The sequence below is a fragment of the Pseudocercospora fijiensis genome (genome assembly GCF_000340215.1).
Source record: "Pseudocercospora fijiensis CIRAD86 unplaced genomic scaffold MYCFIscaffold_8, whole genome shotgun sequence".
Taxonomy (NCBI): Eukaryota; Fungi; Ascomycota; class Dothideomycetes; order Mycosphaerellales; family Mycosphaerellaceae; genus Pseudocercospora; species Pseudocercospora fijiensis.
In genome coordinates, this window is record NW_006921539.1 from 1,883,148 (window position 1) to 1,908,935 (window position 25,788).

The 25,788-nt window shown below is 46.9% G+C and overlaps 6 protein-coding genes across 6 annotated transcripts; 4 read left to right on the forward strand and 2 right to left on the reverse strand.

Annotated features, from left to right (window-relative positions):
- Nucleotides 1–1,156: 1,156 nt before the first annotated feature.
- MYCFIDRAFT_216443 (uncharacterized protein) lies at nucleotides 1,157–3,977 on the forward strand (the record flags this gene model as incomplete). The annotated part of the gene is made up of 1 exon (XM_007931957.1): nucleotides 1,157–3,977. One exon carries the CDS (start codon nucleotides 1,157–1,159, stop codon nucleotides 2,627–2,629), a length of 1,473 nt encoding a protein of 490 aa, XP_007930148.1. The 3' UTR covers nucleotides 2,630–3,977.
- On the reverse strand, nucleotides 3,557–4,605 carry MYCFIDRAFT_119015 (glycosyltransferase family 32 protein; the record flags this gene model as incomplete). Its single annotated transcript, XM_007931958.1, has 2 exons — nucleotides 3,557–4,137; nucleotides 4,197–4,605. Coding segments are annotated over 2 exons (990 nt in total), but the record flags the coding sequence as incomplete, so codon positions are not given.
- Nucleotides 4,606–9,008: 4,403 nt separating this feature from the next.
- On the forward strand, nucleotides 9,009–11,251 carry MYCFIDRAFT_216445 (uncharacterized protein; the record flags this gene model as incomplete). Its single annotated transcript, XM_007931959.1, has 3 exons — nucleotides 9,009–10,383; nucleotides 10,533–10,661; nucleotides 11,196–11,251. 3 exons carry the CDS (start codon nucleotides 9,009–9,011, stop codon nucleotides 11,249–11,251), a joined length of 1,560 nt encoding a protein of 519 aa, XP_007930150.1.
- A 3,479-nt stretch (nucleotides 11,252–14,730) lies between these two features.
- On the forward strand, nucleotides 14,731–16,838 carry MYCFIDRAFT_208789 (uncharacterized protein; the record flags this gene model as incomplete). Its single annotated transcript, XM_007931960.1, has 8 exons — nucleotides 14,731–14,757; nucleotides 14,795–14,854; nucleotides 14,901–15,028; nucleotides 15,057–15,156; nucleotides 15,185–15,284; nucleotides 15,310–15,452; nucleotides 15,497–15,512; nucleotides 15,544–16,838. The coding sequence occupies 8 exons, from the start codon at nucleotides 14,731–14,733 to the stop codon at nucleotides 16,836–16,838; spliced, it is 1,869 nt and encodes a 622-aa protein (XP_007930151.1).
- Nucleotides 16,839–17,930: 1,092 nt separating this feature from the next.
- Nucleotides 17,931–19,060, reverse strand: MYCFIDRAFT_143495 (uncharacterized protein; the record flags this gene model as incomplete). The annotated part of the gene is made up of 3 exons (XM_007931961.1): nucleotides 17,931–18,133; nucleotides 18,188–18,660; nucleotides 18,711–19,060. The coding sequence occupies 3 exons, from the start codon at nucleotides 19,058–19,060 to the stop codon at nucleotides 17,931–17,933; spliced, it is 1,026 nt and encodes a 341-aa protein (XP_007930152.1).
- A 1,018-nt stretch (nucleotides 19,061–20,078) lies between these two features.
- MYCFIDRAFT_216448 (uncharacterized protein) lies at nucleotides 20,079–21,503 on the forward strand. The gene has a single exon (XM_007931962.1). The coding sequence runs from the start codon at nucleotides 20,293–20,295 to the stop codon at nucleotides 21,217–21,219; it is 927 nt and encodes a 308-aa protein (XP_007930153.1). The 5' UTR covers nucleotides 20,079–20,292; the 3' UTR covers nucleotides 21,220–21,503.
- Nucleotides 21,504–25,788: the final 4,285 nt, after the last annotated feature.

Here is a 25,788-nt window from a genome sequence, read left to right on the forward strand (position 1 = left end):
TCTATCTCGCGGAGAATGCAGCATGTCGCGTCATGGATTCTTATCCCCAACATCGCTAGGATTCATCACGAAAGCCTTATACGGTATACCTCGTAAGACCCGGTGTGGATCCGCAGCCGGTCGCTGCACCTCTGGCTTGAAGGAAACTTTTGAGTACTCGTTGATCAACTTGCGCGTACAGCACGAAACGGCCTGTGCGAAAAAGGATGTTAGTCGTATCCATCGCTTTCCATCACTCACCCTGGCAAACCTACCGCTCGTGTGAGATATCGATCTCGGAAGGTGGCTAAGTTGTTCGCGATAATCTTATCCGCCTGCAAGATGTTAGCTTATAGTTGTCAAATTTTGTAGGAGACGAGGGCCGCTCTCTGAGCAGTCGTTCGCCTGGTCTATATATACGTACCTCGTCCGGATGTGCGAGGTAGAACTCATGTATCAAAATTTGGAATCAACCAGTGTCTCTGTTGCGCATCATCTGTCAACAAGCGATTGACAGTCCCCACTGTATCAGTTCCATTTTCCGTCGGCATCACAGTCTTGTCGCCCATAGTCAGAGCAATCTCGACCGTCGTCGGAAGGACTTCGCCAGCAGCTGTCGCACTTTCCAGCGCGCGATGTAAAAGGTACCGGGAATCGCTCGGTCAGGATGTCACAGGCAGTGGACAAGACGGGAGCATCGGTTGCGGTTGCGTGGCTCCCTCCGTTGAGGAGAAAAATGAATTGTACAACACTCAGGCCTGCGAGTAGATAGCAGATACGCTTCGCTTCCAACTCGCCGCAGACTCCATTGTCCAAGCCGCCATGCGAGGTCAGCCATGGCTGGAGCTATCGCTATCGCCAGTCAGCCACAAAGGCTTCTAGGGAAGTGGACGCCGGATGAGCTGCGGGTGCCCTGCAAGTTGGTAAGGAGGATTGATGAAGCTTCCACGTTAAGTTAGCTCCTCTCGCTTAGAGGTAGCCACGACTTCTGTCACTCGACTTATCTTTGGTAAGTTTCTCGAGTCTCGACTGCATTCGCCTGGATCCGTTTAGCACATGACAATAACACTACAGTAATGCTGTCTCAAGTCTTGCCCGCCCCGCCCCGCCCCGCCCCGGGTGGCAGCTCTTTGTGCTCAGTGCTCAGTCCTGACTTCCTTTCAATGCATTGCTGGCCATGGCGGACTACGTACAACGCTTTACGAAATCACTCACTCGTCGTCTTCAAGTCCGCCGCGTGAGATTCGACGAGCAGAACCTGAAATACGATGAGAAGAAACACGATCTGATCCCAAACCACAATCACTCGCCCCGGCCACGCAATGCCAACGACACGTTCCTGGAGAAGAGACCTGTTCTTGCGGTGCTGGTTGCATTAGCAACATTATTCGCCATTCTGGTATTGCGTTCTTGCCTCACAGTGCCACTTGAGCAATATGAGGCGTCAAGTGGTGCTGGCCAACGATATATGCAATTGGTCATACCCATCAACCGGAAATCTGATGTCGACCTCTGCAAGACGATCCTCTCCGCTCAGGTGCTGAATTATCCCGTCCCAGTCATTGTGCCATGGGGCAACTCGTCAGATGGCACTCCTGTTGCGAAGAGGAAACGTATGTACAACAAGGTCGCTCGTATATATGCATATCTCAGTACTTTGCCACCGGAGGCAGAAGATGCTGTAACCGTACTGCTCGATGGTCCCGATTCGTGGTTCCAGCTGCGGCCAGACATGTTACTGCAGGCCTACTATCGAATTCTCCGACGGCAAAACCGAAAGCTCTGGAAGACTTTCGGGGACGAGATCGAGCAAAAGGTCATATTTTCTGCCTACCACGACTGCGGCTCAAGGAACGCAGATGATGCCGTCTGTCAAGCTGTCCCAGATGCTCCATACGAGGGTGGGCCGCGGTTTTTGGGCCATGGAGCTGTGGTTGGTCAAGCCAAGGATATTCGTGAGATTGTTCGGCGTGCTTTGGACAAGCTGGAGTTGGCACCGAACGCCCCTCCAAAGCTCTTGCCAGTATACACGGAGGTTTTTGGGGAGCAGGAGGCACGACGCAAACGAATCCAGCAGAGTCCAACCCACAATGACTTAGCTGCCGAGCTTGGGATAGGGCTTGATTATTACAATGAGCTCGGGCTTTCAGTGTCAGCAGAGACTATTCCCAACTGGCAAACTCCTCGAAAACTACTACGCGAGCTCGAGTCCACCATGCCACCCTACTGGACCGTTTCTGGTCGGGAGCCTGGTCTTCCTCATGACACACCTTGGGCGGACGTCAAACTCCTCACAGGCTACAACAATTCTCTTCCAGCAATGATCCATCACTGGCCGACTGTCGCTCTTGGTGGAAAAGACGCCACGGGCAATCGAAAGACCTGGTGGAGCGATCTCTGGTTGGCGGAACATGCTCGTGCGCTCTTCACCGCTTCAGAGCGACTTCCTAGCACTGTCGTTGCCCAGGTCCAGGACGACAAAGGCGAGGACTTACTTTTTTGGAACCGGCAGCCCAATCACAATCGAATGGGTGCCTGGACGCCTGAGTGGAAGTTCTCGTATTGGTCGGACATGTGCGGGAGAGATGAGCAGTGGATGGAGGTCTTTAGAGACGAGGCTGGACCTTGGAAGAGGACTGACTTTTTCTGATGGGGTCGAGCATGCTAGCTGGCGTTATTTTTTCCAAGGCGTTGGATCTGTCTTTACTTAGACTAGGTACATGTCGAATCATGCGGCGTTTGACCCGTTCAGAAATTCAATCAATCATCACAATTGACATGTATCCTCTACACTTGGTTTTTCCCAAATCGCAACATTTACAGATGCAAAGTTTGTGTCACATCTAGTATCTCTAAGAACCCCCATCCCCAACTCCATGCTCGTAAATGAAAACGTGCATATATATATTTCGCTCCATTCTCAAGGCTCTTTACCCGTATCTACAACATCCTCCTGGTCGACCTTCTTCTCGCCATCCTCGGAAGCTTTCGTCGCTTCCGGTGCCGCAGTCGAATCCGTCGCTGCAGTCTCTGTCAAGGTAGCGGTTGCTGATTGCGTCTCCACGGCTTCGGACTTTGTTATCGGTGTCTCTGCAGCTTTGGCTTCCCCAGTCCTCATCGCAGCTACAACCTCGGTCGCTTCAAGGTTGTCCGACTTCGGGCTTGCAGCCTTCTGCTCCACCGCCGCCGCTTGTGTCTGGGTTGACTGCTTCTCTACTTCAGTCGAAGTTGGTAGTATTTCTGTTGCTGCTGTTGTTGCTGCTTGAGTCGACTGTGTCTGAGGAACAGCTGGAGCTGGATTTCCCGCCGCAACTTTATCTTCGCTCGGTGCATTCGCCTTTGGCATTGTTTTCTTCTCCGTATTCTCTTTCAGGATCTTAATGTTGTCCGGCTTGTCCTTGATTTTCTTCAAATCCTTGAGAGCAAGTTCTTTCTGCTTCTCAAGTTTTGGCGGCGAGCCGTTATCCTGCTTCTTGTCCGGATTGTCTTGTGCTGCAGGTGGAATCTGGCCTTCCGATGGCCCATCCTCTTTCTTCTCTTCCTTCATGGGCTTCTGTGCCGCATCGGCCTTAGCTTTCGCGAGCTTCTTTTCTTTCGCATCGTCAATGCGTTTCAACTCGATCATCTTCAGCTGCTCGTCTTCCGGCAAAGAGTTGTAGAAGGCAACGTTGGAATCCCAGAGCGCGACACACTCTGCGTCCCAATTGCACTTTTCGATCTCGTCGTAGACTGGATGCTTGAAGCGCTGGTGCTTGTCTGTCCAAGAAGAAGCATGGAAGTGGTGCTTGACGAGTGCTCGGCTGCCCTTGTGATTTCCTGATCTTGAATGCCCTGTTCCCGCAGCAAACGCCTCTGACGGTAAGACCAGAACTCCTCCGACTAACTGAGAGTCGACCAGATCGTGAAAATCACTCCATTGGATGTCTTCGCCCTCAGAGATCGACATCTCTGCCAAGATCGCAGCTGTGAAAGCAGAAGGACCAGTACCACTCAGCACTTCATCAAAGTCCAAGTGCAGCTCTGCCACGGTCTTGCCCTGTTCTGCAGCAAGTCGATGCAACCAGACCATAATATTCTCAATGAGTCGCATCATTACTGGCAATCCAGGCTTGCACATGAAAGTCCACTGACAGAAGGACGCGGCTTTGCTGCCGAGCACTGTAAGGTGTAGGGTTAGCATTTTGAAGAAAGCCGCCTTCCATTCCTCTTGCACATACCAGGATGATTCGCAAGATCGGGTTCATCGGTTTCAATGCCTATGACCATATCGACATCGCGGGCGTCAAATCTCTTTGGAATGAAAGTCCGGATGGGTTGAATGTCCTCGACATCGATGTCGGCCCATAATCCCCCATCAACATACATGATAATGTAGCGAAGTAAATCTGCTTGGATGATCTTGAGATTGTCATTCAAGTCTTTGTAAGTCTGAACGATGTCCGGCCTACAGAGGCCTTGTGGCCCACATCCGAATGCTTCCTCGACATATGGGATCGCGCTGTAGTCGGTCAACAACTCGTATCGATGGCTTGGATTTTTCCTGGCCCAGGTTCGCGCTCGATCAAGATCGCGCTCCTCGAAGTGTAAGGCGTCGACCTTCCATGATTGCCAGATTTTTGCGGGTATCTTGTCCAACTTCGGAATGACTGGCCGTTGTATTCTGATGAAGATTTGCTGTGAGGATACAAATAGGAAGGCAGTTAAGACGAATACCGATAGCATACGACATCTTCCACTAAACTCGTCGGCGTAGGAGCGTCTGTGATTCTTGATCCCCATGGTCGCTACGATCGCGTGGTGCTTGTCGAAAGATCTTGAAATGACGAAATGTCGTGCTCAATGGAATTCGATTGCACACGCACCGCCGGCAGAAGTCTTCGCATCCGACACTGTCACAGGCCTCAGACTTCTGCTCTTCAAGAAGACCAGATTCGCATAAGGTGGTGAATCAGGAAAAGACTAAGCCGCACATCACTCGAAGCGGTCCAGGCTCGATCAAGAAACGTTCTCGAACACCGGATCAATCGATAAAAAGACGCTTCCCTGAATCAAGCTAGAATGCAGATTGGAGATCGGGGTCGATTCCGACCGCGCATTGAGCCGAGTGCCATCGCTTCTCCTGGCTCTTGCTGGTAGCTTGGACATTCAGCCACGCGCAACTATCGTGACCAGCACTCACAATTGGCGAGGCGACTCAATAGACCCGGGACAGCAAGCCATGCCATGGTATATGTCCTGTTGTGGAATGTGCACGGAGAAACTCAGCCATTCATCTGGCTGGACCACGACGTCCGGCGAGGCCGATGTTTCAGCTGCTTCCAAGAATGATGTGCTTGCTGGAGGCGTACATTAGCATGTGATTGCTGGGGGCGTACATTAGCATGTGAACGCGGCTGTTGACCATGATACGCTGCGCGCGCTGATATGTTATCCAGGGTTCCGTCACACACTTCACGCCCGCTGATCGCGGGGTTTCCAGCTATACGTAAAATCGCTTTTTCTTAGTAGGCCACACGTAAAACTCGATAAGTGGTATATTCCAGTCCTATATAGATATCCAGGTAGGTGCAATATTGAACCGCGAGTCCAAATATAATATTAGCTAGTTTATCCGAGCGTGTAGTAGTCGTAGGACCTCGCTATCGCCATTTCTTATATAATCCTTAGCAGGCGCGTCCACCTCATTCTAAAGCGTGTATTCCTCGTGTTCCTCCTGTTTCTTATGTTCTACTATACGGATCGTATATAAAACTCGGTATAGGGCGTAAAAGGGGCAAAAAGGTAAAGAGGGTGCGGGCCGAGCGGTTAACCGAGACAGAGAGGGTAGAGAGGGTAGTAGAACGCGTCGTTTCGAAGTACCACGAATTAGAGGCTAAATCGGATAAGAAGAAGGTTAGCATTCGAGCGCTTTATAAGAGTAAGAAGGCAACTAGCCTATATTCTCGTATTTACTAGCGGTTAAGAGGCCGTAGATCGCTATTTAATCGTCTATTAACTAACACTAAACTAGACGAGTCTTAAGAGCTAGCGCTAGCGGATTATTGTCGAGAGAGGGACGTAATAGGTATGTTCTTGCTAGTAGCGTTAATCGTTATCGTAGCGATAGAGATGCTAGTTAGCCTATTGCTAGAGGGGACGCCGAAGGATACAATACCGCCATTTAGTATAGACTAGGCCGACCGCTTTCTAAAGCGCTATAGACTTAGCAAAGTCAAGTCTAAGCCGATTAAGGTGCAGCGGAAGGAGGCTTACGACCCTTCTACGATAAGGAGTTAGTTTAACCGCTTTAAGGCGATAATTTCGCGACTAGGTATAAAGCCGCGGAATATATAGAATTTCGATAAGACTAGCTTCCGAGTTGGAATAGGTAGCAACGAGTATGTCGTTACAATAGATACGAAGCGGCGCGCCTAGACCGAATGTAATAGCAACCGTACGTATATAACTGTCGTCGAGACCGTTAATGCCTTCGGTAAGGTAGTAGATTATTAGTTGATTGTAAAAGGTATAATAGTCTAAGAACGGTAGGTGCCGAAGGAAGGTAAGTCTATTGCTACTGCCTAAGGCAAGAACGACGTCACCTGCTAACTAATACACCCTCGTTCTTAGGTAAGAACAACTTCTTAATCACTGTTAATAAGTCTAGATATATAACCGACGACACTGTAATGCACTATATCCGCTAGTTTAAGCGGAAGATAAGGCCTAAAGATCTAGAAGAATGGAGGGTGCTTCTATGCGACAATTACGGCTCCTACTGCTTTAAGGAGTTTGCAGCCTTTGCAAAGCGGCATAAGATTCAACTATAGGGCCTATAACTATACACTTTACACTTTATACAGCCGTTAGATGTTATCCTGTTCTAGGTGTATAAACTGAGGCATAGGCAAGCAGTATTAGAGGCTACACACCGTAGTATTAGTGAATTCGGAATACCTAAGTTTATCGAGGCGCTCTCGGCTATTCGTAGTAAGACGTTTACCTCTTACAATATAAGGTTAGCATTTCGGAAGACAGGCATATTCCCAATTAATAGGGAGGTCCCTTATAGGCATATTCGAGATTAGTATAGAGCTACTAACTATAACTAGAACTAGCAAACAATTGAGGGCGAATTAGCATAGGAAGAAGTCCGCTATAATGAATCGCTAGCAATAGCGGAGGTCGCTTAGTAGGAGCATATCGCGTCGGTTAAGCAACAACGTTCCGTAGAGCCTACCATTATCGATCTAGAAGGCTAGGCTTACGCCAATAGTCGCTACTACCTCGGGGATCTCGAAAACTTGATTACTTAGGGCATACTATCGTTACCCCCTACGCTACCTTAGCGAACACCGACACCCGAACTGCCGCAATAGCTCCTTAATACTACGACTAGCCCTCGTACGATTAAGGCGTCTCGTAGTACTATATAAGCTCGTAAGGACTTCCGACGTTCTTATCTAAAACTAGCCCTATAGGGTATCGATCCTATATTACTATTATTCAACCTATTTTCCTTGTTACCTACAAAGCAAGCAGAAGAAGCCTATACTATCTCAGTTGACGCGGCTATCTATAAAGGCGAGGAATACAAGCGTAAATACCAGTCTACGAGCATTGTTAAGCGAGCAAAGAAGCGACAGAAGGAGCAGCCTAATCGGCTTATAAGGGCAGGTACTATTAAGGCGAATGAATTACGCTTACAAGTTACACAATAAGACAAGGACATAGCTAATAATAACCGCCGCAAGATGCTACAAGAGGTACAGAATGCCGTCGAGAGGGCACGCTTATATCGGCTTAAGTGTAGTAAGGCCTTCCGTATCGTATTTAATAACAATAGCAAGACTAAGTAGACAGACGTCGAGCTTTAGTCTATCGATAAGCCGCTACGGCGTATCTTCGATAGGCGGCTTCTCACTGCCGACAACAACACCTTAAAGAAGACCGGCGATCCATATGCGACTATTCTTAATAGCTATAAGCGCGGCACTGATATAACTAACAGCGGCGACGTTAGCTACTATTAGAGCTAGACAAGGACACTACTACTGCCGACTCGCACTTGCGACTACGAAGAAGGCGATATTCTAGTATAGACCGTTAAGCCGAGGCGACTGCTAAATAGCCTATTCGCGTAAGAGCCTAACACTCGATCGGACTAGTTATAATAAGACGAGGCGCTGCTTAATAAAGATACTATATATACTGTAATATAGCCTCATTTAGTACCTCCTCGCCGCCGCTACGAGTCTATCTAAAGCAAGCGCTATTTCTACTACGCTCCGAAGAAATCGAACCGTTACAAAGGCGCGGTCGCTAGCAGTAAGAACAACCCTATCAAATTAGAAGAGGTAGATAGTAGATATAGCAGTCAACTATTTACTTAGTAAGAAGAGGTAGCAGTTACATAATAGATATATAGGCCGACTAGTGAAGTGATTAACTATATAGTTGACGCGAGGTATGCGCGGAGGCCGACTTTTGGTCTATTCTAACCGCCTACGGTCGCAATTTAGTCGCTAATATGCCGGAAATCTACTGCTTCTTAACCCTTATTGCACTTATATTCAGTTTCCCACTATATGTGCCCTATAACATTACTATTGTCGAGTTTTACGTGTGGCCTACTAAGAAAAAGCGATTTTACGTATGGCTTAAATCCCCGAGCTGGGGCGAGGGGTGAAGTGGGCTGACGCAACCCCGGATAGTCGAGATGAAGGAGGCGTCAAGCCACTTCGAAGAGTCACGACCACGACTGGATGACGGCTGAGTGTTCGACCAAGGCAAAGGCAAAGGAGAGACAGCGCAAGCCACCGTCAGCCCATACAGCGGCGCGGGGCGGCGCGGGGCGGCGTGTCTCGGCAGAGCCGCTGAGCTTAGATCAAAGCTTAAGTAAGCTCTGGTGTGCTGTTTAACGGAGCTCCGTGACGAGCCGAGCAGCCCAAGCGAGCCAAGTTTTCTGTCCGCGTGTCTGAGCATCACGTAGCCCCTCCGTCGTTGTTGTAGGCCGATAGAATGCTGTCCAACACCCACTGAAGCCCACCATGCTACGGCTACGCGATCACGCCCGCTCGTTGGGACTTCTGTCAACATCGTTTTGTTTCTTGTTGTTGTTCGTTGCTCTTCTGCATCCCGCTTCCCGAACCCTCCTGCGGCCCTTCGACGGATCGTCCGAGAGAACGATCAGATTTCATTTCCTTGTGCCTACGACGAATACGAATTCTGAGGTATGCAAGTTGATCGCTTCGAGCACAATCCTAGGCTATCCGGCTCCATCTTTGCTGGGATGGGAAGGACGGGGGCGCTGGAATGGTTCGGAGAGCCATCTGTTCAAACTTTCCGAGACTGTGTTTTATCTGAACACTCTCCGGAAAGAGCAGGATGACGATCTGGTCTTGATCCTCGATGCGTTCGATGTTTGGCTCCAGCTTCCTCCTGAAGTCTTGATCAAACGATACCATCAAGCTTTGGCGAAAGAGAATGACGCTCTGAGAAGAGATGGCATACTGGATAAGAATTCTCCAGACGGTTCGCGAATCAGGAACACCATTCTCTTCGGAGTCGACAAGTTCTGCTGGCCACAAAATGACGAAGTGATCCCCTGTTGGGCTGCACCAAATTCGTCGCTGCCAGAAGATATGTATGGCCCAGGCACTGACAAGGAAGATGTGAAGTTGCGCCCACGATTCTTGAATAGCGGCTCGATCATGGGTCCGGTCAAAGACATCCGCAATCTGTTCAAAGCCACGATGGACCAGATCACGCTGGAATGGGACGACGATTTCATCCACAAAACATCTGATCAACACTATCTGAGCATCCTGTGGGGCGATCAAGAAGAGGCTCGATTGGCGGTTCGTAATGGCACCAGTCACACACTCGATGGCCAGACACATACCGAGTTCCACATTGCTGTGGACCATGAAAGCGATGCCTTCCAGATCAACAATTGGCATTCGCAATATGTGACCTGGATGACATTCAATCGCACGACAGCTCCAGCCATTTCAAGTTCCGCAGCTTTCAATCCCGGCCGTCTGGATCTCCTCAACTTGACGGAGGAGATCACATCGCTGCCAGGACCATTTTCGGCGGACAACGAGACGGCGACTTTACCAATCGAGCTTGGCTGGAGAAATATCATGCTTGGCACTAACACTGCCACTGGTGTCATCTTCCCACTCTACCACATTACAGGCGACAAGCTGATGCGCGGCCGCTGGTGGCCCCGTATGTGGTTTCATCCTCACGGCGAGGAGCTCTTGAAAGCAGCCCGAAAGCGATGGCTGGCTAGTGTTGCAGACACCGGCCAACACGTAGCGGCTCATTTTGGTGGAGTAAAATACATCGCGGTGCAGCCGAATAACGGCGATGTCTTTCAAAGCATGCGTGCGCGGGATAAGTCGAACATCAAGGGCGGTGCGTGGAACGATCTGGGCGAGTATATGTCGTGGAATGAGATATGTGGCAAGGAAGAAGAGAACGTGTTCGTGACAAGACCCGTCCCATTGTGATAGAAATGCATAGCGTAGCGGTGTTGGTGTTGGTGATGAACACTTCTCCCACAGCAACGAATGCCTCCACCATCACGGCCTACCCAAATCGCACCCGCGTTGTCTCGTATGTGAGAGGCACAGTCTGCAACTTGGCATATGGCGTGTCTTTACCTGGTGCTCGAAAATTCTTGTGTGACATGGGTGTGCACAATACGACATCGAACACCGATACCATGCTTCGTCGCCATGTTGAATCTCGAAAAGCTGGTTGACGGCAAGTCAGATTACTACATCGACCTTTGGCAGGATGGCATGCCGTTGCCGTCCGTATTATTGCTCCACTGCGTGCAACTCTTCATCATGGTCTTGGGTCTTGACTCTTGACTCTTTCTTGACTCGTGGCGGCTCGGTACCTTCTCATGTTATGCTGGGTCGGATGTTCTGGTACCGGACTCTCTACCCATCCATTATTAGGGACCTTCAGAAGGTCCACCGGCTTCCAAATAAGCGCTAGCTGCTGACCGTTATGTGAAGGATTAATGTAGCGCTTTTTACGGACCTTCAGAAGAGGCTACTTTGTATATAATCGAAAGCGGTTTAGTGCAGTAAGGAGCCCCTGTTCTAGACCTTCTAGGGTGTAGACTTCAGCTATAGACCTGACCTATAGACCTAACCTATAGACCTAACCTAAAGCTATAGAAGAAGCTACTATAGTTACTATAACTACCGCAATAGCCGTCGCTATTGCGAGCGAATACCTCGAGGAAGATAGTAGTAATAAGGAGCGGTAGGCATAACGAGAAGGTGAATCCGTACGTAAATACTAGCACCGCTAGTCAAGGCGTAACCGGCTATTCAAACTAGCGAGGATTTATAAGAAGGAGCGCTTCGACCTCGACAGTTATCCGGAGGCTAATATTAAGGGTAACTTCCGCTTTATAAAGCCTCAATTAGTAGAATTAGTAGACCTACTAGATATTAGTTTAATCGTGCTACTAGTTAGACTCAAACTGCCTCCTATAACGGTGCTTTATATTGTCTATAAGCGGTTATCTAGTCTAGGCTTCTAGAAGGATATAGATAAGAAGTTTAGCTATTTAGCTACTATATTAAGTTATATATTCAATGCGGTTATATATAGCCTAGCGCTAAGGTAGAAGTCCTTCTTATTCTTTAACAAGAGGCGGCTTAGTAAGCAATATCTCCGGAGCCTAGCTTAGTCGCTATATCTATTAGTTAGAGTGTCTAGTATCTTCGGATATATTAATAGCACTATAAGGAAGATTGCGAGACCTAGTCGTAACTAGAGGATGTTCTATAACGGCTATAAGCACCTCTATAGCCTCAAATTCTAGGGTATGTAGCTGCTAGATAGCATACTACTAATTAATAGTCTATATCTAGGCTTTTATAGTAATAGTCGACTAGTACGCGAGTCTAATATTAACTAGGTATAGTATAAGTTATTCGACGACGAAGAAGACAAGCTCTTTCTCTTTAGCGACTCGGTATATAGATAGGTTAATAGCATTATTAGATCGTAGAAGTCGAAGAGAGGCGGCTATTGTAACCCTATATAGGCGCAGGTTGCGAAGGAATAGTCGGCTCTACGATAGTCGGTCGAATAGGGGTTTAGCGAGGTAACTAATAACTAGCTATTCTTTAAGTATAAGAAAGGGTTGCGTACTAGTTTAATGCCGATAGGATCCTGCTACCTAGTAGCAGTATTGCTTACTAATTGCCTGTCTTGTTATCGTAGAAACAAGGTCGCTGCGTACTATAGTTTAAGCTATCCGGATATTAGGGATTACCTAGGTACTAAGTTTGAATTGCTACCTATGCCGCTAGTAGATATAGAGGTGCCGGATCTAATGCGTATAAACCCTTCTAGTAATAGATTAGAAGTTAGAAGTAATGTAGAAGATATAGGGGATGTAGTTATTAATAATAGTAATAAGGAATAGTAAAGAATAGTAAAGAATATCGATAGATTAGTAATCCTAATTATAGCTTACTCTCCCGCGTTCTCTTTGTTAATCCTCGGATTAGATGCGGAGGAGCTTCGGATAGCCGTTTTACTATAGTTATAGTTACATTAATTGCTTCTAAGTATCTTAGCAATAGATAGAGGCAGAGATAAAGCGGGGGTATATAAATTTCTAAAGGTCGTCGAAATTCAATCTTAGTACTAGCATTATAACTAATAGTATCGAAGGTAGTAACAACTATACTAATAAATTCGCAGCTCCGCTAGGTTCCTTACTAATTCCGGAACTAACGAGCACCTAGAATACTATATATACTATATACGATTCAATCCGCCTCGCTTAAGTCTAATACCTCGATTATGCGAATATCTACGCACTAACGGCTATTAATCTCTAATGTCTAATACTTCTAACACCTACGAGACAGTTCTATCGCTATCGTAGCCGTCGTTACTATTTCCTATTAGTGTAAGAACGTTAGCAACGAGGCCATCGTCTAAGTCTACGCTAAAGTCGGTAACCTGCGATAACTGCGAAGGAACAAGAGGAACGTATCTAATACGTCTAACACGTCTAATAAGAAGGGCTCTTAGCTTATTAAATTAACGTACCGTAGAGGCGTGTATCAACTTTATACGCTTCTTAGAGCGGTTGTTTATGTCGTCTATACGACGCATTAAATAGTAGTCTGCCTCCTTAGTAGAAGATCAACCCTTAGTCGCTTCGCTAGGGCAGTAATTGCCTCTCGAAATAGCTCTAACACTCGACTTAACGACCTCTCCTTGTTTAGCTGCCTCTTACTATCGATATCTAACCGCCGCCGAGTCGTGTATATTGTAGCCTTAGAAGGAGAAGGAGAAGGAGAAGGATTTAATAGCGTCGATAGCGCTAGAACAATTGCTAGACTCGGTATCGAAGGACTCGCAATAATAGCAGAAGGTAGCTCTTAAAGCCGTTAAGACATAATACGGAGCATATTGTCTTAGACCTGCTAAGCTAGAGTCTTATAACTACGCAACTCCTTAGCAGTAAGTAGCTTCTCGCGGAGCTTCTTATTGTTTAATAATATAGTGTCCTTAAAGCGATTAAGTATCTATTTGAACTCGGAGTCGTTAACTACTATACCGGAAGTAGTAAGAAGGGCTCTATACTCGAGAATACGCTTCGCAATCCACCTACGAATAAGGCTATCTATACCTTTAATAGTACGTTATCTAGCCGGCCGGTTGTCGTTACACTACTTCTAATAGCGCTTTATTATATCTCTTATACGACCTTCGATATAATAGCTAGAATTGGCCTCGAAGTGCCTTATAATAAGTAAGGCAAACTTATTAGATATGCGGCTATTACCTTAGACTCGGTTATAGTCGTCTTCTATACCTTCTAGCTAGTCAAAGTTGTGCTAAGAGTCTTTAATATTGCTAGAAGACTAAGAGTCGCTCAAATCTAGTGTAGGCTATTAAGCTACAGTCTATTGTTGTTATTACCGCTAAAGGTAAGCCGTTAAGGAGGTGTCTACGCCTCTAATAACGACCGGCCTTAGTAGAGTTGAATTTGGTGTCTGTTTAGTAGCTATACTGCTATAGCCGTCGCCGTCGCTATAGCTTGATTTAGTTAATAAGCTTACTACGGACATAGAGCGACTATATAGTAGTAGCCGCTTAATAACTAACCGAATTGCAGGCAATAAACTTCCGAGTAAGTGCTACGGCAACGGCAATAATAAAGATATATCTATATAAAGAGGTAGACCTTAAAGAGCTACTACAATAGATATAGGCGGCGCCTGCAGTAGTAGATAGACTAGTATAGCAAAGGTAGTAGAAGAGCCGGAGCCTAGGTCGATAACTCGAGAGGGACAAGATAGGGTACTAAGGGTAGCGAGGGCAGCTATAGTCGAGGAAATAGTGTATTTAGCTAACAATCTACGACCTCTACTACCTCCGAGGTGCCTCTTATCCTAGGACCTATACTACTGCAATTACTAACCGCTCTGTTCTACCTCCTAGCTTCTAATTATACTAACGGCTATATACCTAGACCTTTATATATATAAGCTAGTACCCTCTCGCACTATCTCGAAGACCTAATAGCTACTTTCTACCTTACCGTCGCCGGTTATAGTATATAGTAGTGCTAAGAGGCTAATTTGCCTTTAATAAGCTAAGCTAGTTAGGGGTTAAGCCTCCTTCTATATTCTTCTACTACCTAACTTCTTATAGTTAATAAAGGAATATAGCCCCTGCAAGTTGTTAATATAGCGTCTTATATGCTTTTAAATGGGCCCATTTAAAAGCACGGTCCAGGTCTACGAGTCGATAACTCGCAGGGGTAGAAAACCAGCCTTCGAAGGATGCGGCAGTAACCCTCGTATCCACCTTATTCGCCGACAGCGTGAAATTGGTGGCTTCTGAAGGTCCTTATTAATCGGCAAGCCGCTGCTGCGGAGCCCGAGAGCGCCACAACTTCTAGTGTCAGCTGCATCATTGAGCCCGCTTGCATGAGTTATTGCGGGAGTGGCTTGCGGCAGGGCTTGAATTGTTTTGGCTCCGTCGCTACAGACCGCTGTCTCAGCCTGTCACCGATTGGGAGCGTCACATGAAAGCACCGATAATGTGCGAGCTATCGGCTCATTCACATTCTGGCCGCGCCAAGAGCACTCTGAATTATGCCATGCAGGCGTCTTTGATTGCCATACCTTACTCGTGCATGCCGGTGTCTGTCGACTGATAGAATACACTACCTTTGAGTTGTGCGCTGCACACATGGCTTCGCTCCCCATTATCTGAGTTGTTGATGCATGGATCTCGGACGGAAAACGAAGGAACTACAGGTCGTTGAGAGTGTCGAGTCGCAAGCAGAGGAGGAGACAACAGCAGAGATGGCATCTATGCCTCGGCGTTATAGGACTTGGTCTCTTCTCACTTTCCAGCTCTTGGCCTTTCTGGTGCTGTTCGCGATATATCTCCATTATCGCCCTGGCCAAGCTGTCAGTTCTGAAGTTCAAAAACCTCGACTCCCTAGAGCGAAAGCACACCTTCCTAGACGAGCGGCCCAAAAGGTGGTGCTAAACACCCACAAGCATCACGCAGATCGCTCTGTCGCCCTGGGATCTCCAAGATGGGGTGAAGTCGTTCTCGCAGCAAGCAATACATCTCCCGAGAAGAGTTCAAATGACATAGATGACAATCAAGAAGAAAGCGAGGACGACCTTTACGATCAAAATGCCACAGCTATCCCATACCGCGGCGACTACCGTGAGCTGTTTTCTCTCACGACTCGAGATCGAAAGTTTTATCCAATACACATGGATGGCATTGGCGTTTACAACCCGAGCTTGATCCCCCATCCTACAAGAGCAGATGAATGGGTGGTGGTGGCTTCTCATCCGGGCATGGGCGAATCTGAAGCTCTGTATTGCTCAGTCGGGAATCTAAATGACGTTCTGGTGTGCTCATCTGCGCCGCGGAAGATGACGCCTCTGAAATCGATCAAGAGCGAGAAATGTGTGAACGGCCTGGAATACATGAACTTCTATATTGGTCCCAGAGATACCAGGATGTTCTACGGTCCTGGAACACCTTATGTTGTATATGGCTCACAGTCAACGTGGACGTGTCTTGGACTATGGCTGCAGGACGTCCGGCCTCTGCTCGATGTTTTCCACATCATGGAATCGGTTGGGAACAAGCTCTTCAAAACAGCGACGGAGTTACACCGACCACCACCTTTCCAGGCAATCGAGAAGAACTTCTTCGTCTTCTGGGACAGCGACGGAAAAGCATACGCTCACTATGATGTGTACCCACAACGTTCGTTTGCTCAGATCAACTTCGATGGGACAGTGGGGAAGGACATTGCTCCTGTTGCAGCGAAGAGCGACAAGTTCTGTATGGCCAAGTACATGCCCGTCCCACTGTCGAAGCTTGAAGACATCCACCAGGCCACAAACTCTTTGCAGATCACACTATGTCGAAGATCCGACCCCAGCTGTAAACCGAATGACGACAACACATTCTTGATGACCATATTTCAACACAAAACTTGCTACGACTACCACAGTATTTACGAGCCATACATTATGCTCTTTCGGCAAACAGCCCCATTTGAGATCCATGCCATTGGACAGCGTCCATTCTGGATCCACGGGCGAACAAACCTTACTGAAGAGACACATGCGAAGGAGTATGAGAAGCACCCGGAGAGGATTCCGAAGGGCCACAGCGAGATGTTCTATCTCACCAGCATGAGTTGGAAGAAGCATGGTCGCATGTACCATGGACATATCGATGATGAGCTCTGGTTAAATTTCGGCATCGAAGATTCACGAGCGGCCGCTATAGACGTCAAGGCAGGAGACCTGATTGAGGATCTCGCCTTTTGCTAGCAATACCCTGCCAATAGATTTCCTAACAAACCATTCACTGCATCTGACCATGTTTTCACTCCATACACGCGAATCTCGATCCATAGAGAAAATTTCGCACAAGCTCACAAATCTTAGAATATGATCCGGGTCCGAATTCAAAGTTTTCGATTGAAAGCCACACGCATCCACGTGGCATTACAACTGGCATCCATGACGACTCCGGATAGATTAGCTTCCATGGCTCAAGCCAGAATCGATAGATCAAGCCTTCGCTCACTCACCACTTTAGACATATAAATCTGGCGTCCACGTGTCACCGCGTGCTTCGAAATACAAGAAACCCGCCTCCCAAGCCGGGAACTATCGTTCTGTGGCTGAATGGGCTCCCTCCGAAGATTGTCCCAAGAGATATGCAAAAGCCCGAAGATATCACGCCATGCAGAAGTTTTAGCGAGAACGGAGGTTAGGCGCATAGGAGTTCGACTGAAACGGCAAGGGATTAGGAAGTCCAGAAGTAGTCTCTGGACAGACTGGGATGAGCTGAGAATGCAGCTCCTGCATATTGCTTAACTTAGCGAAGGCTTGCATCTGGTCACGTCTGGCGAACGATCATTATCTGCTCAATCACGGACTAGAATAATACGGGTCGTGGTGGAGGAGACACGTGTATTGTTCAAGCCTAATCTGGATCACATTTTGAACGTTCTTGGACTGTCAGCCAGCCACTTTGCTTGTTGGCTCCTCTAAAAGCCTGTCTGGACTCTGGCGTGATGGTCTGACCGGAAGCACCGATGTCATGTGAGAGATGCATGCGGCTATGCAGAACCCTGCCAAGTTTTCCTTGAGGAAGACCTGTGGCGTCGTCGCTGGCTTGTGAAGAGATGTGATGGCTCCCACGTTGCTCTAGGCTCGATTTACAGGTATCAGCGATGGCGGACTGGGAGAGACAAGCTTTCGAGTTTCAGGGAGTCTTCATTCTCAGGTACATGATTTTGCTCATGTCACAGAACGGAAGACTATCGCTGTAGCTGTAGGCGATGTGCTTCCCGGCAAGACAAAAAAAAAGCAAAGTCATGGCTACGGTGCTCATGCATGTTGCTCATGGAACAGCTATTTGATGTAGACCCTTGATACGCTCCTACCGCGTTCACGTCTGGCGTCGAGCTCAGCCTTACTGTACCACGCAGCTCCAGCAATCGCAACGACCAGACCGACTGCATGCAGCGGTGAAATGACGACACTGAACATCGTGATCCCGAGCACAATAGTGAGGATTTGTTTCAAGTTTGCACAAACGGAAATCGTGAGGGCACCTAGCAGTTGTGAGCTTGAAGTTAAAGTTTCAGTCTGAATTTCATAGAGCTTACCTGTGACTTTGTTGGTGTAGAAAGACATGCCGTTTAGCATGAAGGCCATCAACGCATTGGTGACCAACACCATGATTGCGCCGTTTGTCACTAGGTCACCGCTATCAAATCGAGCTCTGGCAGCGGTGATTTCGCCACGTGCAAAGGCACATGCCAGACTTTGAGCCGCTGCGAGCGGTGACATCCTATACAGGATTTCGAGAGCGGAGAGGTTTAAGCTGCCCGTCATCAATCTGTTGCTAGCGATGGACTTGATTGCCGCAAGGAGGACTCCCAGGAAGGTCAGGAGAAAACCTTCTGGTGTGAAGTAATAGTCGCCAAAGGTAGCCAGGCCAACGCCGCCGATCAGAGGGATCATAGTCCAGTATGTTTGTCGACTGTAGCTTCGACCATAGACCGTTCTGTATATCCCAATGGTGACGGCTGGGACTGTGGATCGAAGCACCTGGTGGAAAGGGACAGAAACGAGTCCACTTCAGGTTGTTAACGGGTATGTTGTTTCGTTGGAAGCTTGCATACTCACAGAGAGATGTTGCTCGTAGCGATGTTAGCTGTAAACAAGCACGAAAATGCCACAAGCACCATGTTGTCTTTTGAACTCAATTTCGTGCATTGAAAGTAGCCCATCCTTTCCAAGACAGCGCAGCCAAGCGTGGTGGTGACAGCATGCATAGCTGTGAGGAGCCATGGATACTTCGCCGATTGTAGGACCACCTTGTTCGAGAGAGTCAATCCCAAGTTGAGAACAAAGTATAGAGACAAGCAGACTAGTTTGCGTGTTCTCGTCACACCGTACTCGTGTGGTATGCTGCCATTCTGTAATTGTGACTCCAGATTGCCATCGTGCTTGGCAAGCAGAGTGACCTTCTCCATGGACTTCTCGTCGATTGTGTCGTCCAGCGCGAGACTATCTTGCCTGTCCCGGAAAGACTGCATTGCGGCCATGTCTAATGCGGAGCTCGAGATGCGCTGATGGTGCAATATAACAATGAATGAGCAGCAAGATAATGCTCAAGTTTGCTTGATTCTTGACTGCTGCGCTAGGAACGAGACGTTCGCGTATACGTTCATGGTAGTCCTACTGAGTGCTCAACCCGGCCACGCTACGGGTATGGCGCTCAGCGACTCTGTCCATACTGTAGCTGACTAGCACGCATGCATCTAGTACGCTGACTAAGTGTGCGGTGCTGCTATATGCACGCTGTCTCGGTCGACCCGGACTCGCGTGGAAGAGGTGAGGTGAAGATAGCGCGAAAACTGAGTTTGACGAGGGTGAAGTCAAAACAAGCTGGCGCCACATAATCCTTGCCAGCCCAGGCCCAAGCGTTTGCCAAGTGCGGCCGTGCGTGGTCAGCTCCGTATCGGCTCCGGACCCCTTACGCGATGCGTAAGCGATACTGTATAGAACTTCACGGTGGCTGATGTTGACGCACCACTCCAGCCTTAGGAAGCGCCTCCTTGCAACTTTTTTCGAAGCACTTCGTCCGATGCATCGACTGCAATAGGAAGGCATCAATGCATTGTGCAGCCCCCTGATCATACTGTAGCGCCGACAATGGTGATCCGATGGCTTCTGTCAGCCCAGAATCCCGGCCAGGGCGAGCAAATCTAGTCCTTGGTTCTGCAGCGCCGAAAGAACGTCTATCACACTGGCAGTCATCCGAGACTGGTCGAACGGCTCGTGCTGGCCACTGCCCGGCGGCCTTTGAGCAGTATTGTCGTACACGCGAAGGCAGATGATCCGATCTACAGCTCGGCATGATGGCCGCCGAGACATACCGAAGATTGACATTGTGCCTGTTTCATCTTGCCTCCTTCCCTGCGTCTTTGCAAGACTCCTCAAGCATCCAAATACTCTCAATCTTCGATGCTCTCGCACCAAACGTACACTTCGACATTCTCTCAAATCCGGAGTTCTTGGCAGAAGGCACTGCCATCAAAGATCTGCTCAACCCTGATCGTGTCCTGATCGGCTCCCTTCCGGATGAGAGATCTATGAGGGCAGTATCAGCTCTTGCTGATGTATACGCCGCTGGGTTCCACAATCTCGTATTATCACCATCAACTTGTGGTCATCAGAGCTGGCTAAGCTAGCTGCAAATTGCATGCTCGCACAGCGGATTAGTAGCATCAACTCTTTCAGTGCGATTTGTGAAGCCATCGGAGCTGATGTCGGAGACCTGGCACATGCCGTTGGAATGGACTCTCGCATCGGCAGCCGTATGCTGAAGCCAAGTGTTGGCTTCGGCGGCTCCTGTTTTAAGAAGGATGTGTTGAGCCTGGTATACATCGCGGAGTCACTGCATCTACCTGAAGTTGCTCAGTATTGGCGTTCGGTGGTTTCAATCAACGAGTACCAAAAGGATCAAATCACGAAAAGGATAATCCTGCGGCTAAACAACACACTCTGGGGCAAGACAGTAGCGATCTTGGGATTTGCCTACAAGAAAGACACCGGCGACACCCGGGAAAGCGCCGCAATCTCGGTCATTCGACAACTTCTCGAAGAGCAGGCCCAGATTAATGTCTACGACCCTAAGGTATCGGAAGAGTCCGTATATGCCGCGCTGGAAGGGCAAAGATCTTCAAACCATGCGACATCTGAGAGCATCGGAGGAAGAGTCAAGGTGTGCTCCGACGCAGTCACAGCGTGCGCTAATGCCAGCGCAGTCGTAATTCTGACAGAATGGGACGAGTTCAGAACGGATGGGTTACCAAGTACCGTGCCACGAGAAAGTCTTGGGCTGGCGGGCGTCGATGATGAAGATATCGCGACTGGCAGTATTTCACCGGTAAGCTCGAAAGACTCCGGTGTCGATATCATGATGCAAGGCGAAGGCACAGAATCGCAAAGAGCTCTCAGCGGAATGGCCGATCGGGTGGACTGGCTCAGCATCGCTAAGGTGGTGCGACGGCCTGGTCTGGTGTTCGATGGACGAAATGTTGTCGATCCTGTGAGACTAGCGAGACTCGGCTTTAGAGTTGAATGCATCGGCAAGCCATCGATAACAGACACATGGCAGGCTGCCTAGGAACGTGGGCCACAATCAAATGACTCCAGCTCTTCTCGAGTGCTCAACCTTTCAATCCTTGCATTGAGGAGTCACGCCAGTCAAGCGATCCAGACCTTCGTGTCGGCGTGATAAGACGATGTATTGTGTAAGGATGAGCTCTTCCACTCTACGTGGTTGCACTGAGACAGCGTCAGCTGGGGAAGACGCTGCTTCTTGTTGCCGGGTGTAGTTCACAGCAGATTGCAGAAGTTGGTACGCTAGAGAATCATGCATTAGAGCTATGAATTTCTCGGCTCAATGCCGATGAGCTGAGCATTCGGCGCCGGTCAAGCATTCTGGCAAGTCTCGGCTCTAGCTTGTTTCTATTTTGCACCAAGCACCGAAGGCAATCTTCATGACTGCGATGTGAACTGCATTCTCCCGCCCACGTAGACTGCTGTCTCAGCCTTTCCGGAGTCAGTGCCGGAAGACTTGCCGCGAGCATCATCATGCTATGCCCTCGAAGCGAGCTGTAAACTACTGCAGCAGCTAGTCTATGGAAGGCGTGCGCCTCCTCAGAGTTGGTGGACGCTGGGCTTCTGCCACTCTCCCAAGTCCCAACTTCTCAAGCACGTGTACACGTGGGTGCCACACAGAGGTACCAGTCTTTCATCTCGCTATTGGACCAAGTATTGCCGATGGCATGATAACGAGGACAGCCACAACTGGAAAGTTCTTGCAGCTAATGCAAACACGAAGTTCTAGAGTCATTTTCAGGCCAGTTGTACGGGCCCAAGTTTGGTACCGCATGCACGGTCTTTTTTACCCCTACGCTCGTTATAAAGGGCAACCTGCTATCGAATATAGGGGTTACTAGTTAGAAAGTAGAAATCGGACGAGAATTTAGACGAGTTTGATATGCGTTTATTCGCGACGTTTTTAAAAGGAAAGATACTAATAGCCTCTCGTAGAAGGGGTAGTATATCGCGTAGGATAGTATCCCTACGCCTCGAGTATATCTTATAGATAGGTCCCTCCTTCCTACGGTTATACCTCCCTACGATTATATCTCCCTACGGTTATATCTCCCTATAGAGGGACCCTACCGTTTAATAGTCTTAGCTAGCGGGGGCCCCTACTATTCTTTACCCTAGGGTATAGCGGGATTCTAAGGTAAGAGAAAAGAGGGAGTTAATAGCAAGATTGAATTTCTAACTAGAATGCTAGAAGGGGACCTTTATACGGAATGTATATACCGCGTCTATACGATATGTATCGTCCTATATATTAAGATTAGCGATAAATAGGGAGGGATAGAACTTATAGCGATAGCGAGGTTAATATAGAAAAGAGAAAGAATATAACTAAAAGATATGTATATATACTAAGAGTCTAAGAAGTAAATAGGTATCCTATTTAGGAGCGTAGGGGCATACGGTATTAAACATAGTTCTATTTATACTACCTCTATATAACTAATAATAAGAGGCTTTCTTCCAGAATCTTTCCTCCTGTATCTAGGTACACATATTACGACTATTAGTCTAGAAGGTAGATTAGATATATTATAAATACTATCTAGTAGTAACCGCGTTGCTAGGTCTAGCTAAATCTAACTCTAGAAATCGATTTGCTACTATATACCTCTAATACTCTCTTTTAACTAATTCTATTTATTAGATTCTAAATTTTTAGTATTAGATCTAAAAAAAAAGTGCCTTTTCGTAGCTTATATCGTTATTTAACCGTTATACTAGGTCTTAGGTTTAAAAGAATTTGCAGTATATAAAGTTAGGTTTAGCTACCTACTATATCCTACTCGCGTACTATATTCTAATCGCTTAAGTATTTATATAATTATTAGCTACATTCTTATCTTTTTAGTAGGCGCTGCTTATTGTAGCGTCTTACGACCTATAGGCAATTAGTCCTATGCTTCCGATACATACCTATATTATACTAGGTAGTAGGACGGTTCTCTATATAAGTAAGGGACGCAGACGTCGTACGATTACCCGATAGGATAGTATGCAGCTGGCTCTTCTGCTTTAAGCGAATAATATGTACGTCTTAGACGAAAAGGATACCCTTGCGATTTTGTATAAGGCTTGTATTAATTTTAATCCTTCGGTTCGCGTCTCGACTACGGGAATTATACTTAGATGTTAGAGTATTTTAGCTACAGGCCGATTAGCGCTACATTTAATTTCCGAGGCATTCCTTCGTAGATAACCGTATCTAAGAAGTGTCGATATTGCTAGCTAAAACAGGCATTCCGTAGACGTAGGGGTCTATAACCTTATATCGTCGAAACCTAATAGTATAGGGCCTATATAGGAGGTGTTATAGGAGGTGTTATAGGCTCTATTGTTACTGCAATACTTATAGCTTATAGCTCTTTGTTACTGCAATACTTATAGCTCTTTAGTCTTTAATATAGCTTATCTTATCCCTATTTCTATAACTTATTAACTGCGCTTTTCGCTGTTTAATCTATCGACCGAAGGCTCCTTTATAAAGGCCGCTAAATACGATCAGGTATAGCTATTCGTCTTTAATATATAGGAAGAGAAGCCTTTTAATCGGTCGAAGGATAGGCTAACAAAGCGGACGATCTGCTATTGTCGTTGTCGGCGTAACTTCAATCGTAGTCGTATAGACTCGGAGGGTATTCGAAAGATAGAATATAACGAGTTACCGTATAACGCCTCAATCGCGGTAATTGCGCTGTTTAATAAAGGCGCGGAGGTTCCTTACGGATACAAGATCGCGCGTAGAAGTCGTAATTCTACTATAGAGAGCGATAATATCTATAGTTATACGATAGACTATATAGTAAGGTTAATGTAGTAGATTAAGTTAGTTAGAAGCGTTAGAAGCTAACTGCGCTATAGGACGTAAGAGCTTTTAGTAACGGCCTCCGGGTTGTTATCGAACACCTAATAGATTAGTATAACTATAATACGGCTTATATCTTCTACCTGTTAAAGGAGGGTATTAATGTAGGTCGTCTTACTATTATTAGAGCGCACTATGCAAAAAAGGGTGTTATAAAGTGGTCTGCGAAGAAGAATCTTAAGAGGGTGTCCCTAGCTAAGAAGGGCAATATTCGACTATAGCTAGATAGCCTTAATAAGCATCTCGGGCCTCTTATAGACGACGTAATAGGCGTAAGACTTTCCTATAAGGCTTTGTCCGTCCGTATAGATACCTTCTATTATAAAGGTGTTGTATAGACCGCTAGTTAGTAGCGAGAGATGCTAAATAGCGGTATTAGAGGGGATGTAAGTTCCTAATACCTAAGTTTCTATAGTAACGACTAACTGTCTATATATAGTTATTTCTCTTCGATACGACCTACAAAACGTCCGACAATGACTTCTACCTATTTATAGTCTATATCCGCAATGCCTTCGGGTCCTAGATACTAGGGGGGCATATGTTGTTATAAAGCTAGCGAGCTAAGCTAATCGAGGCTAGGCTTTAGGTCTTAAAGAGATAGGCACCTAGCTAGAAGCCTACAGTAGCTATAACTAACGACTTAGCTTAAGAACAACGTACTATTCGACTAGCCTTCTAAGAAGAAGAGATTACGATGTTTCTATGTTAACGATACGCAAAGGAGACCTTCCTGCGTTACTTCCCTAAGAAGCAGTATCTATAGGTCTAGCGGCTATTCTCTTACGCCATTTATTACGCTCGGAGTAATACTAAAGTCGTTAAGACTATCGACGATATAGCAACTAAACTTCGAGAAGCTAATGCGACGACTAAATAGGTAGATTACCTTCTTAATAACTAGCGTAAGAAGTCCTATTTGTAGGCAACTTAGGCACGGCTATATAGCCCTCTTCTTATATAGGTCCGGATAACGTCGCCTCTCGAGGGCTATTATAACGCTATCAAATATAACAAGAAGAAGGATATAGTCTAGCTTTCTATATATAGCACTATAGTAGAGCTGATAACGACTAACGCTCGAATATTATATAAGGCAGACCTCTAACTATATAGGGTCGGAAAATCTACTAACTACTAGAAGATTAAACAGATGCCTTTCTTCGAAAGATTACAACCTCTAGCGGCTTAGGACCTTGTTAGAAAGCAACTGTCTATTATAGACGAATATAAGGCTAAAGGACTGCTAATATACCCCGGAATAGTAATATATAATAATAGATAACCTGCCTATTGTAATTGCCTTCTATAGTTTCAAACCTACTTGCCTTGTTACTATATCCTTAGGTTCTACCTATTTGTTACGCCCTTTATACTTTAGTAATAATAGGCATACGTTAACTAATATACCGGCTTCAATTCTACGAAGATAAGTCTATATTAGAAGTAGCGAGACGGTAACTAACTATAGCTAGAAGGCTATAAAGATACGCGGAAGCTATAGACTATAGGTAACCTATATCTTCGTAATTTAAGGTTATACTATAACGAGGCTATAGAAGGCCTATTACGAAGCTAGGAGGGAAGGGACACCTAGGCGGCTGCTACTAGCCGCCTTATAGGCATACTTCCTCCGTAGCTAGATAGACATAATATAAATTAATACACTTCAAAACCACGTTTCGAACTATAACAAAATAGTAGCTTCGC